General features: G+C 36.3%; 1 protein-coding gene across 1 annotated transcript; it reads right to left on the bottom strand.

The window, feature by feature from the left end:
* Positions 1-1180: 1180 nt before the first annotated feature.
* On the bottom strand, positions 1181-12848 carry anxa4 (annexin A4). The gene is made up of 13 exons (XM_005814680.3): positions 12720-12848; positions 11555-11602; positions 10268-10355; positions 8262-8356; positions 7387-7500; positions 6281-6371; positions 5885-5964; positions 4608-4664; positions 4425-4518; positions 4138-4233; positions 2741-2799; positions 1629-1751; positions 1181-1387 (listed from the first exon to the last, which is right to left on the bottom strand). The coding sequence occupies exons 2-13, from the start codon at positions 11561-11563 to the stop codon at positions 1331-1333; spliced, it is 963 nt and encodes a 320-aa protein (XP_005814737.1). The 5' UTR covers positions 11564-11602; positions 12720-12848; the 3' UTR covers positions 1181-1330.
* Positions 12849-14845: the final 1997 nt, after the last annotated feature.

The raw sequence follows: 14845 nt of genomic DNA, 5'->3' as shown, positions 1-14845 counted from the left end.
AGATATTATGCAACACAAGAAGATGCAGTTTAAAAGAGGTGTTAGTGGTGGTTTGGTGGCTTATGTGATGCGACTGAAATCAAGTTCTGCCCAAGGCCTCACCTGGCCTTGGTTCGGCCCTGGACTTTACTAAAATAAGTAAGTTTGAAGTTTATTTTCCCAAGATACACAATGATTAAACTGATAGTAACAGCGTACCTTCCGGGGATGCATTTACAAATGCAGGACATTTTAGAAATGTTTGAACTGTATTTGATGAGTGATAGACATTATTTAGTCAAAATGCAGTTGAATTCATTTTTTCTCCAGAGTTCATTTTTTGCAGTGAACAAGACATTTCCTTTGATTCAGAAAACACTCGCACGATTCTTTCTCCATAGTGTTTGAAAATACTTTTAGCAGCATGAGGATTGCAACAATAAACGGCAGAAGTCTTGCGCAGTAACTGTTCACCACTGAGAATCTTATGACTTGCATCTTGATAGGCTGCATCTTGCAGCCTTTCTGGGAGTCTCGTCAAATTGGAAGCGACTAAATGAGGTCTTCAGCAGATAGTCACAGAGGGCGGCATCGCCCCAAGTGAAAGACATGAATGGAGGCAGCTCCTCAGATGTCTAATTTCGTGAACAACAAATCTGATGAGGTTTTCAACGATGCAGTTTTTTCTGAAACCCATCTGAATGATTGGATATTCTCCTGCTCATTACGGAAAAGGCAATGAGAACATTATAACTTTACTATTTACAAGAAGGTTCAGCACAAATGATGCCATCAGATTCTCCTGGGCTGCAAAGAACTCCACAGCCAAACATTTATGAGTTAGTCTGGCTCCCCCTGGTGGTCTCTTTGAGTATAAGCACTGCAATAAAGTGAGTTAAAGCTTTTTCTTTCAGCTACACCTCTTTATTGCATCCTCTTGATTAGAACACACTTTATTGCCTTCCTAAAATAGTGACAACCTGTTAATGTAATTAAGTGCAGTGAAACAGGGCTGACTCAACAAAGGACCATTGTGACCAATTAAGCAAATGGGCTTTACTGACTGGACAGAAGAAGAGTGACAGCAGTAAAGTCGTTAAGTATTCAACTTATCTGTCGGAAATGTTTATGAGGCATCTGCGTTTCTTTGGAGCCATTAATTACCTCCCGACACGTAATGAATTACAAAGACACAGAGGTGTAAAGGTTCACTGATCTTTGGTTTAATTGGTATCTGAAACAGTGATACAAGGCACCATGTTAATTAGCAAAATGAGAAATGCAGAGAAGGAGACAACATAAAAATCATGATGTGGTCTGAAGAAGCGGCGCTGAATGTCGCTGAATGCTTCTATTCGCCTCCACACAGCTCCAGCAGGATTTTACGGTAGTCGCCTGATGTGTCTCCCTAAACAGTGAGGATTTAAAAGTTATTGCAAATAATCTAAAAATTATTTTTGCGTTACTTTTATGCAGATGAGAAAACAAAACAAAAAAAAAAGGCAGCTCGTGTGGGAGAAATGAACAATAAATCTTCCACAGATTAAAGGGCTCGCATTAAATAAAGCTGGAATTGCAATTATCATAATTAGATCATGGCTAATGGATTGCAAAGCTTGAGATGACCCCAACATGTCCCTGCCCCTCACCTTGATGAAGGAGTGTAGAGTCTTTCCATATATCTTCTGGAACTGACTCTTAATGTCCAACATGTCAATTTCAGCCCTGGAGACCATTATTCTGATGAGGACGCTGTCTGTGGTGCCCACACCCTTGATGAGAAAGACAGAAACTACATGTAGGTTGTGTTCACAAAAAAAAAAAAGATTTGCAAGAAGAATTCATGTCATAGAAAAATTCTAAAAGCCTTATCCTTTTTGTAACTTGTATTTTTATTTTAATGAATTCATTTATTTCCAAGTTTGGTATGCAGCCCCTCTGAGCCATAATCTTAGGTCAGATTAGATAGAGAGCAACTGAGGGCAATTTTCAAAAATTGCTGCAGATTATTAACTGGATGTAGGTCTAAATTTTGCATTTTTAGCAAATAAATAAGCTTTGATTTAAAACATTTCGGTGGAGCCGTGGCTGCATGTTCAATGTCTTTCCATTTATTAACAAGTTTTCTTTCATGACTTTCATTTATAACCAGTTTCCCTGACTCTGCTGTAGAAAGGCGTTCCTACAGTATGATGCTAGTACCATCAGTGTTCCCCCAGAGGATGAATAGGATGGTGTTTCCACTGCAATGTTCAGGTTTCACCAGACAGTGTTTTCTCTAGAATGAGACATTAAATTTTGGTCTCATCTAACCAGGACTCCCTCTCCTGCCTTTATAGGTTATAAGAAACGGTAAACAGAACATAACTGGTTTAATATTCTCCACAGCATCATATTTGTTTCTTAATATTCTCTCATAACCCTCTGAGGACATCAGAACAGCTATATTTACACCGAAGTTAAACTAAACTCACACATTGATTAATTTCCACTATAATATCTCTTCTTAAGGCAATTGCTTATCCTGGATTTTTTCAGGTAAATTAAGGTTAAGGGAGTCTGAAAACAACTGAAAGCCAAGCTTTTCAGGTTTCTATTTATAAAAAAAAAATAGAAAACCATGTATTAATTTTTTTCTACTTTTAAAATTATGGACTAATTTGTGTGCCACGTAAACTCACAAAGGCCTTATCACGGCCTGTGGATGTAACATGAGAAATATGAAATCGTTTAAGCAATATGAAAGATACAGTATAATTACCTTCATTGACTTGTATAGCCGTTCAGCAAAAAATGCTGCTTTACTCTTAATGCATTTCACTGCAATCAGAAAAAAAAGTTAATTTTAGTGTTTATCACACAAACATGTCAAACTGAAACTGCAAAACATCAAAGACAAACATCACTAATAATTCTGTGTAAATGAAAGTGTGACACACGTTGCTGATTGAAAAAAAAACGTAGCTCCATCTTTCTGTTTTTAAAGCATTCCTGACAGCCTCAATCTCTCAGTATTCGAGACTCACAAAGGTTTGTTGCTCCAAGGAAGAATGCAGAAGAAATAAAAACCCTTTTCAGGTTTAAAGTTAACCTTCATCAGCACAAACTGGAGAGGGAAATTCACATTTTGTGGTATCCAAGGTGAGCAACATATGAAGCATATGTGCATATCTGATCTTCATTTTATGAGATTAAAAATTAAAAACAGCATTGACACAAGAAATTCCCATGTCAGTTCAGATGAAATTCTTAAAACCAGATGATTTTTAAAACCTTACCCTGCAATCTAAAAAAAAAAATCAAAAAATGATTGGAATTCATTTCATTTTCAGGTGAGGACGTGAGAAAACCTGCTCTCATGATCTGATGAACCAAAATGTGAAATGTTTTATGGAAATCGTGCAGCTTTTGGGAAGATTCACTGAGCTCATTATGAACACAGAGATGAAAGCCAGCATATGTATAAGGGCTCATTAGTGCATGAGTACCTTTCACATCTGTGAAGGCATCATGAAGTCTGAATGATGTATAAATAGGTGTTACAGTAAAACCTGTTATCTCTGCAGCAGTCACTTCACAAACTAATTAACCACTAACTCATTTTATATACCAGCTTCTGACGTTCAGAACTGAAATAAACAACCATACAAGATTAAGCTTACTCTGGAATTAATTATAAAAGCTTTGTCTTCTTGTAAGTGGAAAAAAAAAAATCCTACTTAAGCGTTCAATACGTTACCTTACTCTTTCTTTTATTCAATCAAATGTGTTTTTATTTGAAACGGAATTCAAGGTTTTACACTTTTCACAGAAGGCTAAGCTATAAAGAATAAACTCATTTTCAATATGAATATGCCTTCTGATGAGACTCTGTTAGATTAAATGTGCCTTTTGAAAATAACATCTTTTAAGCAGGCATTAATCATACTTTTCATTAAGTCCACATTTCTTTCTGATCTAATATTATCATCTAAAAATGATGTGCATTCACTCTGTTAACTAGTTAATGGAAATAAAGGCATGGAAACATCAGTCTGTCTGCAACTAATCTGCAGTATATAATGTGTTTCACTTACATAAGCAAAATTATTCTTTAATAGACTAATATGGCAGTCAATATATGCCAGTGTGATGAAACATGTGAGTGAAGAAGCTGACCTATGGCAAGAAAGACGTCTTCCAAGGAGCCAGACATCTCACTCTTAATGCTAGCTTCAATGTCCTTCCCAGAAATCTTCTGGTATTCCTGAAACACTGGAGCAGAAAACAATATGATGAGGATTTATGGAGTGGGATGCTAATTTATGGATTCAGATAAATTATTAGACTTAATGTTTGCTCAAACCTGCCACAAGAGGTCAGTAAAACCTTCACAAGCTTATTCTAATGCCAGTTTTGTTATATAATAAAAAAAATAACTGCAGTTCTTATTTTGGCAGGAATACCTTTCAGCAGATGGTTTCTGTTCCTAACGCACAGCACTGTGAGGAATTTCACCTCATCTGTGCCCCAACGAGCCTCTCCAGCCTCATAGATGTCCTATAAACCCAGAAGTAAAAAAGGAAGTTACATGGGATTTTAATAATAAGTATTATACTGAGAGTTTTATTTAATATGATGGCATTAACCTTCGCATCCTGAACAGCCTGGGCGTCGTCCACTTTATCGCTTTCATCTCGTCCAGACTGCAATCCAAAAAAATCCACATAAAATAAGCAAATACACACAGAAAATCAATGTTTCTCTTTCTGTACAAGCAGTAAACCCTTGGTAAGAAAGATGCTACTCAATGTTATTTTTGGAAAATAACTTGCAAATAAAAAATAAGTTATTGTATCACTCAGTTTTGTTTACATAATCAAGTGAATGCCTAAATAAATTGCTCTAAAACAACTTTCAGTTGCTGCTCCGTCATTAAATGAAGCAGTGACTGAAATGACAATGATATTAATGTAAAATATCTTCTTGTTCTTTTACTTAAAACACCTCTTATAATTACCTCTATATACCTCTGGGGAAAACAATGCAGAAATCTTTAATAAATATAATTAAAATACATAATTTTTTTTGTTGCATTAATATAATTTCACAATAAAAAAACACTGTTAGTTTTTACTTTTTCTAGAAAATTACTTGTGCGCCGGTTTTTGACTTCTGAACTTTTCCATTTCATTATTCCTTTGGGGGTTTTTTTTATTGAGAAATAAAAATAATCAGAAATCTTTTCCACTCTTATTCCCTATAGCCATTAATTAAAAAGACAAAAGATGCAAATATGGATATGCAAATATGTGTAGAATATGAACGATAATAAAAAAAACTTTCCTGTCATGTCTGGAATCTGGTGAGACTATTTTTCATAAAGCAATTGTGCTAGGTTTTAGTCATAATGACAACAGAAACCATCTAAATGATTGCAATTAAAACTTTATATAAATTAGTTCCTCATACTTTTTGTTGTCCCCTTCAACAGCAATGGCAGTTTGATGTCTTTTCAAAGATTTGTGGATTAATTTATCAAATTTTATTGCTGTTCAGTGAAATTTAAAACAAGAACATGTGTGCTAATGCTCACCAGAAAGGAAATGTTTGCAAGAAAATAGTTAGTTGCATAGATATGCTAACATTTGTGGTTGATGTCATAAAATGTCGAAATAACTGGAACTGTAACAAACAAGGCTGTATCAGGACCAAATTCATCTTTTGACCTCATAGTGAGGAGGAGAGAAAAGTATTCAAAGAGAGATTGGTCTCTCAGGGTCTCCAAGTCTCCATAACAACCATTTATTTTAAGACTTTTTGACACCTCTTTATCAGGGTTGCCAGTAATTATGAAGAGTGCTTCATAACACCACAGATTAAATGAGTATTATTGGAGCAAACTGGGAGGCTGATGTTTGCTTACCGTGAGCAAAGAGACCAAAACTCTTTTAAACATCCCAGAGGTATCCCCAGACACAGCATCCTCCAGGGTCTTCCCATATTCTGCAGTGAAAAAAGGAACAAATTATGTAAATTATTATTTAGTTTAGCTTTATTTTTAAAACAGCCATTAAAACATGTTATATTTAACTCCATATGGAGAGACAGACACCAAATACATAAAAGCAAAGTTGAAAACAATGAGCTCCCAGACAGAGAGCAACTCATATCATGAATAATTTACAACTTCCACTGCTTTCTGATAATGGGCCTTTAGAGGCCGCTGTGCAATATCATATGTCATATATAGGCTCAGGAAAAGACAGAGATGCAGTAGCTAAATGTAAGAAAGTCTGCTCATGAGAAGTGACACAGTTACCTCTCTTATAGACCTCGTTGATGGTTTTAATTTCATTATTGCTTCTTGAAGCCAGAATATCAATGAGGCAGGCCTCCTCTGTTCCAGCTCCCTGTAAAACAGAAAATTACTATTTAGTTACTTAAATCAAAGGAAATGAGCTTAAAGTATAACTTTAAAGGTATTTTACTACTCCCTGTGAGAAAGTATCAATCTGGTTTGCAAAAGGCCGTTTTCTTTCTACATGAAATACTGTACATGGCATCTTTGAGCAAGAGAAACTGGAGCAACGAGTTCACCTGCTGAGAACAACAAGTTTCAACTAATGAAAATGAAAGAGGATATTCTCAAGCATTAACTATCATCGAGGGACTAAGAATGTCTTTCAAGAATGACGGGGATCAGCTTTCATAGTTCCTTACTTTTCCTGACTCAACTTTTTAGAAGTTTCCGTTTGAGTACAGAATATTTGCCTTGATGCAATTCATCTTCCACCCCCCCCCCACAAATCAGGAACAACGCCGAGATGATGATCAAAAGTGAGGCCAAGGGCTATTTCCTGGTTTTTTGGCCTTTTGACAAACTAAGATCAGTTCAAATCTATGATATTTTGTAAAATGTAGTTATTTTACAAGTACATCTCTTTAAAAGTCAGATTTTCTTATCGGTGATTCTGTCATTTCACAAAAAGTTATACGTTTCATTAATTTGTTCATTGTAAAGTTAATGTAGGTAATGTAAAAATTCCTTTTTTTTCTCAGAAAGTCAGATTTGTATAATTCAAATAATGGAATGAAAATATAAGTGTAGAAAATAAACTTTTTCCACTTTTTTCGTACTTACACAGACCTGGAAACATTAAAAGAACCAAACTACATACTGTCAGGAGGCACTCTGTATATTTTATTCAGCTATTGTTTCTAATATCTTAGACATAACAGGAATGACTAAGAAAACATGCAAAATATCAACCAATGGCTCCTGTAATTTTGTATTTAGTATTTATTTGTGTTTTCTCATCATATTTTGTAGCAAAGTGCTGAAAAGGTGCCTAAAAAGTATGGATACAACAAACTATCTGACCATAAAATCGTCTCAAAAATGTTAACTAAGTGAGTAATCCTGACCTTCATCGCATTTCTCAGCTCATAGGCATCGTAGACGGGCGCTAACATCAGCAGACCCAGAACAACGCTCCTGAAGTTTCCGCTCAGCTCTGAAGACAGATCATCAGCCAGGTCCTAATGGGACGAACAAAGGGAATAATATTGAGTCATTTTCCAGTTCTATCATAAATTCATTAAGATTATGATTTATCTTCTAGGGACCAGACTTCCATAATCTCTGGGCTCCCCACTAGAGGGTGTGGTTTTTGGAAACATTTTGTGAACAGTGTGGCCGTTTAGCACAGCTGACCACATGTGGGTGTCGCCAACATGACTCACTCTTTCTGCTGCGCTCAGTCTTTGCTTTTCCTGCAGTTCCCTCAATGGATTCTCAGAAAACGTTATTCAACCTCTTACTGGACACCATGTGAAGAGATCATCTTTATCTCACTATGTCAACCCCAAAACTTCCCTCTCAGTTAATATATTGATCCTCATTATTAACGAAACCAAGAAGAAGACAGTTGGCAGCATTCCTTGTTTGGTTTTAGTGAATGTTTATTACAGGAGGGAGCGTTCCCCTTTCCAGCCGACTACAGGGCTCCCTCTGTCTAAGGCTGTTTTTATAGATGGTCATTTCCAATTTGTTTCTGCTTTTTGGTCAATGATTAACTTGGACTTTATCTTTGCCTGTACCACACCTAAACAGCACCTGATAAGAGCATACACTGAAACAATAGTGACAGCACATCTCCACTGTTTGCTGTAGAGTTCATTTAGGGTGCTGTTAATCATTTTGAGGTCGTCAAACTGTCGCTTCTCCATCTGCTTAAAATAATGTTTGTTCAAGATAATGATTCTGCTTTGACTCAGATGAAGATTGTGTTTGCTCTCACCTTCCCCACAGTTTGTTTGTAGGCCTCCTTGATGCGCTGTCTCTGGGCAATCGTACGGTGCGCCACGACCTTGATTATGGCCGCCTCATCCGTCCCTGAAAGCCACATCAGAGCACAGCACACCTTGTGAACAACTACTTAGACCCTTTCAGATGTTTTCTCTTTTTTGTCACACTATATATTACACATCAAACATTTTTTTCAATTAGATAACCTGAGTAAATACCAAATGCTGGGTTATTTTTCTGATTACTTCATTTATAATGGGAATAAAGCCATCAAACCGTACCTGACCCTTGGTGAAAAAGTTATTTCCTTCTAAATCTAAATTGCCTTTGCAATCAAGCTTTCGCAATAACTGTTTATCTGTCTTTTAAATCACGGTGGAAACATTTTGGCCCGCTCTTCTTTGAAGAATTATGTCAATTCAGCCACATTGGAGGGTTTTCAAGAAAGAGAGGCAAATCAGACTTAAATCCAGACTTTGACTAATTTTCATTTTCTATTTTTGAGCCAATAAGAAGTGGAAATGCTGGTTTTGAATTTGGATCATTGATCTACTGAATAACTTGTGCAGGTAAGTATATGGTGAAACTTATGGTCGGACATTCTCCTTCGGGATTTTCTCATAGAATTGAATTAATGGTTTTACTAATAATGAAAAGTCGTTCAGCTGCTGAAGCAACAAAGAAAGCCCAGATCTTCCCATCACCATTCACATATTTCACTGTCAGTATGATGTACTTTTCCTGAAATGCTGTTGGTTTTACACCACATGTAATGAGATGGACACCTTTCAAAATGTTCTGCTTCTGTCTTGTCAACTTTTAGGACATATTCCCAAAAGTGTTGGGATTTATTGAGATGCTTATTGGCAAATTTGACAATGCCCCTTTGGGTTATTGGGAAATTTTTCCCAACCTCTTATATACTGTTAAATCTATAACACTGACATTAACTACAGGAAGTAAGTCCATCAGTAATTTACACATAGTTTTTGATTCATTTGTGACCGTCTGGATGAGTCATTGATGAACTATTTGAATAATGTTGGTAGGCCAGCCTCTTCTGGCAAGGTTTAGACTGATCCATGTTCTCTCAAGTTGTGTTTCTCTGGAGATTTAGCCTACTTCATGTTGTCAGACAGGTCCTACTTATATGAGTTCTTGATTATACAGGTCTGGATAGAGAAAAGGAGCCTCCAAAGACGTGGTTAATCCTGGTTCATTTATGATTTAACAAGAGAACAATTATATTTTCACATAAGTGTAGTTGGTTTTGATGGCTGTTAATCCCCTAGTAAAGAAAACCATTTGAAATCTGCAATTCACATTTACTCTTCCTTTATTTGTCAGATAATAAAATTAGTTTCGTGATTTGAAGCATTTATATGTTAATTTAAAAAAAAAAGGAAAAACAGATTAAATCTGTAGGGGTACAAAAACTTTTTCACAACACTTTATTCGAAGTCCTACTTTTTAAAAAAGTATCTAAAGGAGATCCCTCCAACAGCCGTGTAGATAATCCTGACACAGCTGCTTGTTTGCGTTGGCATAGAAACCTTTTGTTAGCAAAAAGCAGCAAACTGGAGTCAGGAAAATCTGATTAGTCTAGTAAACTTCTAACAGCATCCACATTCCTTTTCAGAAATCTGATGCAGAGCAAAAGTTGGTATGAAGGTTTGTCACGCAGTTCTGACTGTATCAATTCAGACCACTGCAACCTACAAGGAGATCAGATTACTACTGCAATCTGCATGCTTAAGCAAAGTCAGGGGTTTATTTTGTCTCCATAACGTAAAATAAAGCAAAAACAACAGGATAAAGGGGAAAAAATGCTGAGAGTCTACAATCAACAGCTGTGATTACAAAACAAGTGCTCAGCAACACTAAGATTTCCTCTAGAGCTTAGGAGGAGCAGACTTTTTTCTTTCCATGGAGCCCTCCATGAAATCAGAGATAGGAAAGAATGGACCATGAATAAAAGTGTTGCTGTGGGCCACTCACCAGCTCCCTTCATGGCTCCTCTCAGCTTCTCGGCATCAGCGGCAGCATCAAAACCAGCCGCCTCGGTCACAGTTCCACGGTTTCCAATCTGCTCATAAATTACACATTTACAACCAGTTAACAATGCAAACAAATTAAAGTAAACAAAGAGTTTTTGGTTTATCTACATGTGATAAATTCTAAAATACACTTGCTTTTATAATTCCTTAAACACATCATAGATGCATATTAGCGTATTCCAACTACTGACATTTTTCACTTTGTTTTATTTGTTTCTTTTTTTAAGTCTGACTGCGATTTTTACCGATTCTGATTTGCTGCTAAGGACTATAAAGACAACAGGAAAAAAAAGTTTGTGGTGCGGGCGTCAAAGTAGACGGTGCTGTGTGACGCATATATCAAACAAAAATAGGTAGAGCCTTTAATATGATCCACTTAATAAATAGGAAAACAATTATCGGATATATTTGATTTTGACCAGCTGGCCACCAATCAGCTGATCAAAGAGAATTGAAAGATTACAGCCATTCGGTGCATCTCTTACACTATTTCTAGTTTGAAAAAATAACTATACAATTTTAGATTCCCAGTTCACTTGTAAATTAAATCTTTCCTTTATGAATTGTCAGATTCTATTTTTTTTTAATCAAACGTTTCCCATAAAGAACTGCTGAGATAAATGCACAGTTTGCTGCAGATCTTTAATGTAATGGGGGAAAAAACACATCCTAATTCAGAGCACAGTTACCCAACTATTCATGAAATGAGGATTACATTTGGAGGAATCTAAGTGAGGCAATGAAATTCAAGAGCACTGTTCAAAACTCTTAAAAATGGTGGAGGCAGCATCATGCAGGGGGGTTACTGGGGAGAAGAACAGGATTATTTCTAAATTCTTCAACTTTGAACTAAGTTATGTGGTAGGAAATTGTGAGCATGCAACAAAATCAGTTTTCAAAATTAAGATCAGTACCATCTCTTTCTATTCCTGTCTCAAAAGAGGAAGAGACTAGAGTTTCACTTAACATCTTTAGCAGTTTAAAGTGTTGCAACTTGTGTAGAATGATAAACATAACCACAGTATCTGCCATATTTTAGGCTGATCTCTGTTTTAAACTCAAAGACAGAAATGTACTCATTCTACAAGCTGCACAAATAATAGTATAGCAGCACAACTACCTTTAGACATTAGGTCTAATGTTTAGACCTTATGGTCTTCCAAATACATGCAAATACTATTGGTGGTTACTATGCTTAGGAAAAGCAGCTTACAAAGAACACACTTACTGCTGCCATTTTTGAATGATGGTGTATCTGGTCTGGAGGTCTGGAGAGCTGAAATAAAGAAAACAACAAATAAATAATAATAAGCAGCTCATAGCACATGAAAGAGATTATAACAAAGTAAGAGGAAACAATCCAAGGAGGTAATAAGATGGTGCCAGGTCTGAAGGCTTCCCTTGTTAACCTTTGATAAATATTTAATTTGGTTTATTATCTACAAGGGGGTTTCCATCACACTCATAGGCCATGTGCTCTCGTGTCCCATTTCAGTGCTGGTGCTGCACAATCCCATAAAGTGTTTGTTTGTGTGGACACATCTGTAATTACTCCCTTAAGAGGAGACATAATGGAAAGTCATTCCCATTACATATTTTAAAATTTAATATGGAATTAAGATGAAGCACTGTAGGTCATCAGTCTGCTGTGTGTGTAAACTAACAACACTTTGATTTATCTGTGATTAAAAGCTTATTGCACAAAAAATTATTGTACTATATATCGGAATATTTTATGGAGACATTTACATGACAGACACTGTAGTCTAAATTCAGGAAACAGCCACACAGAGTGGTTTGTTGTGAAAATATTCTACATGTGATCACATGACATTTTTTACACTCAGCATGTGTCAACTGCAAGTCATGACGAAGTTTATTCTGCATCTGGAACACAGACATTTATCCTGCAGGAAAATCTTCACATCAAGTTGTGTATTCAAATTCATGCAAACATGTAACTACATGGTAAATGTGGCTTAGAGAAAACACAAGACATACATTTCCGTTTCCACCCATCACAAGAATATATAGCGTCGGTTCTTGGAAAGCAATTAGAAACTGGATTGTCAGGACTTAAAGACAGTAAATGAAGAAATTGAGCAATAGCGATACGTAGAACAATCAAGCGGAACTGAACAACAAAGTTATGACTGCAGTTGAAATCTATTCATAATCGCAGCAGCTGTGTAATAACGAATCATCTTTTGTAGAGCCTATAAACTGTAAACTTTAATACAAAAGGTTTCGGTACCGAAAGCATATGAGGAAGACGACAACGACAACTTGGCAATGACGTCCCTGGGCACACCCGGCACAGGGAAATCCGGTTGCATGATGAAAACTTACAGAGTTACAAAGCGGAACCAGAAGAACTCTGAGTTTTGTCTCACCTGGTCTAAGAGTGCTTTCGTCCTGAAGCCCAACAAGAAGGTAGCGAGACAACAGCAACACACCGTAGCTTCTAACTACAGCTCTGTCCACGGACCACCCACTTCTAACGCCATGTAGGCGTGTACCCCACAGCTATAGGCATCCAATTGTGTTTACGTGCTGACTCCAGGGGGCGCTCCAGTAGCTTTGTCGTTCAAAACAAAACTTCGATGGATTTTGTTGGGATTTCATGGTGATATGTAGCAACCAGGTATAAATACTTAAGTAACTCTTTGAAAAAGATATTATGAAAAAACTCTACTCTTAGGAGTACAACTTTTGGACTCACCGCCGCGACTCGAGTCAATAAAGAATAACCTTTTCTCAAACAAAAATGCAAAGTCTTGCTTTTGCCTGAATTTGTTATTTGTAGTGATCTTATTTCATCACTTAAGTCTTTGAAATAGTTTTCACATAACTTGCTTATAGTCCAATTACATTGTTTTTAAATATTAAATTAGCAGAACCCATCAATATCTCATTGGATCCCTTTTGCTGACCCAAAAATATGTACAGAAATATCACCTTTAAGAGTTTTTTGTTTCACTTTTATTCATTCAATACAGTTTAGCTTTTAGCTGCCTATGTCTTCTTATTTTAGTTGCCCATGAGTTCTTAGGGTTTTTATAGAAGTCCTCCCCACTGGACAGGTTCTTCGGTCTTTTCTGGCCCATTTTGAGGTTGCTACAGTAGCTTGAGGAGCAAAGCAGCTTCTTGAATGTGTCTGGCAGACAATAGATTATTTCAAATAACATATTAATAATTTTCAGCTAATGATTGACAAAGGTCGCATATTTTTATAAATAATAAAATACTATTAAAAATCTTTGATGAAAATAATTTATTGGACACATTTTTTGAAGTTGCATTTTTTCCTCCACCTTCCACCAGCTTTCTGAGCCCCTCTAGCGCCCCCTGGTGGCTGCGGTCCCCATTTTTATAATCACTGGAAGGGAGGAGCTGAGTGTCGAGTCTTTTCAAGCCTTTTGCAGGTTTTTTTTTTGTTTTTGTCCAAGATTGCTCTGTGTTTAGTTGCAACAATCTTCTCATTTACTGTTCCCTGGTTCATTTTAATACTGCAAAAATAAATATTCCTTTATTTTCAATGCTTTTTACACCTCTTTACAAGAGTTTCCAATACACGGGGTCAGCCCAGCAATTATTTTTGCACAGGAACAAAACTTATATTTTCAATTAAATAGTTCAATTTATTGTGAACATTTGAATGAAATTACCTTCAGGATTATATTCCTGTAATTTTGTTGCAATACTGACAGCACCAAGATTTTTTTAGATGTATTACTGCACAGATGATAAAGACAGCAGATGAACATAATACTGAAGAGTTCCCACCACCAGACCAAAAGGCAAGGGGTAAAATATGTTAAACAAAGAACCTGTGACAAATAGAAAAAATACAAAGATAAAATAAGAAGCCACAAAACATTTCTGCAATGTCATAAAGCTGTCCTTCAGCTGTTGGAAAATGGGATTTATGCCCAGTTTCCTCACTCTAAATGTTGCAACGTCTTTGCCAAGACTTTCATTTCCCAATATACCCCTCCTTTATTGTCAAACTTACTTATTAGTCGCTAAGGATGAAAACTCGAAAGCACTCCATAGTATATAAATGTAATAAGGATGTACATTACACCAGAAAAAAATCGATTACACTAAACCAAGAATGAGACTCAATAATTCCCAAATGTGACATGGCAGCAACCTAAGCAACATGAGACTCAAAACAAGGACTGCGTGACACAAAGTGTCTTTAAAATGACACAGAATAGATTGATTGAAAGAAGTGTACAATGACCAAAATAAGACCAACCAGCCTGTAAAACATGTAATGAGAGCAGCTATGACACAAATGTAAGAGGTAGTTTGGGATGTGGAGGCTGCTAACTATAAAGTAATAGGTGAGTGCATTCCTGTTCCATTTTACATCGTGTCTAAGTAAAAGTGTTCTCAATATTTTTCCTATAGTCATGTTTAAACAACAAAAAAGAATTTTGCAGGGGTTTTACGAGACAGACTGACAAAACATAGTAAATAGTAAAAAAAGAGCATGGTTTCAGAATTGTTC

This window comes from Xiphophorus maculatus, chromosome 8 (genome assembly GCF_002775205.1).
Source record: "Xiphophorus maculatus strain JP 163 A chromosome 8, X_maculatus-5.0-male, whole genome shotgun sequence".
In the NCBI taxonomy this organism is placed as follows: Eukaryota; Metazoa; Chordata; class Actinopteri; order Cyprinodontiformes; family Poeciliidae; genus Xiphophorus; species Xiphophorus maculatus.
Note: the sequence above shows the minus strand (reverse complement) of the source record. Positions and strands in the feature narration are given on the sequence as shown.

Excerpts from the sequence above, each read along its gene's own strand:
- anxa4 (XM_005814680.3), bottom strand. Across the intron at positions 4,519-4,607 it reads AGGCTGTTCAGGATGCGAAG|GACATCTATGAGGCTGGAGA; the intron begins GTTAATGCCATC and ends CTGGGTTTATAG. Across the intron at positions 4,234-4,424 it reads CAGAAACCATCTGCTGAAAG|TGTTTCAGGAATACCAGAAG; the intron begins GTATTCCTGCCA and ends TTTCTGCTCCAG.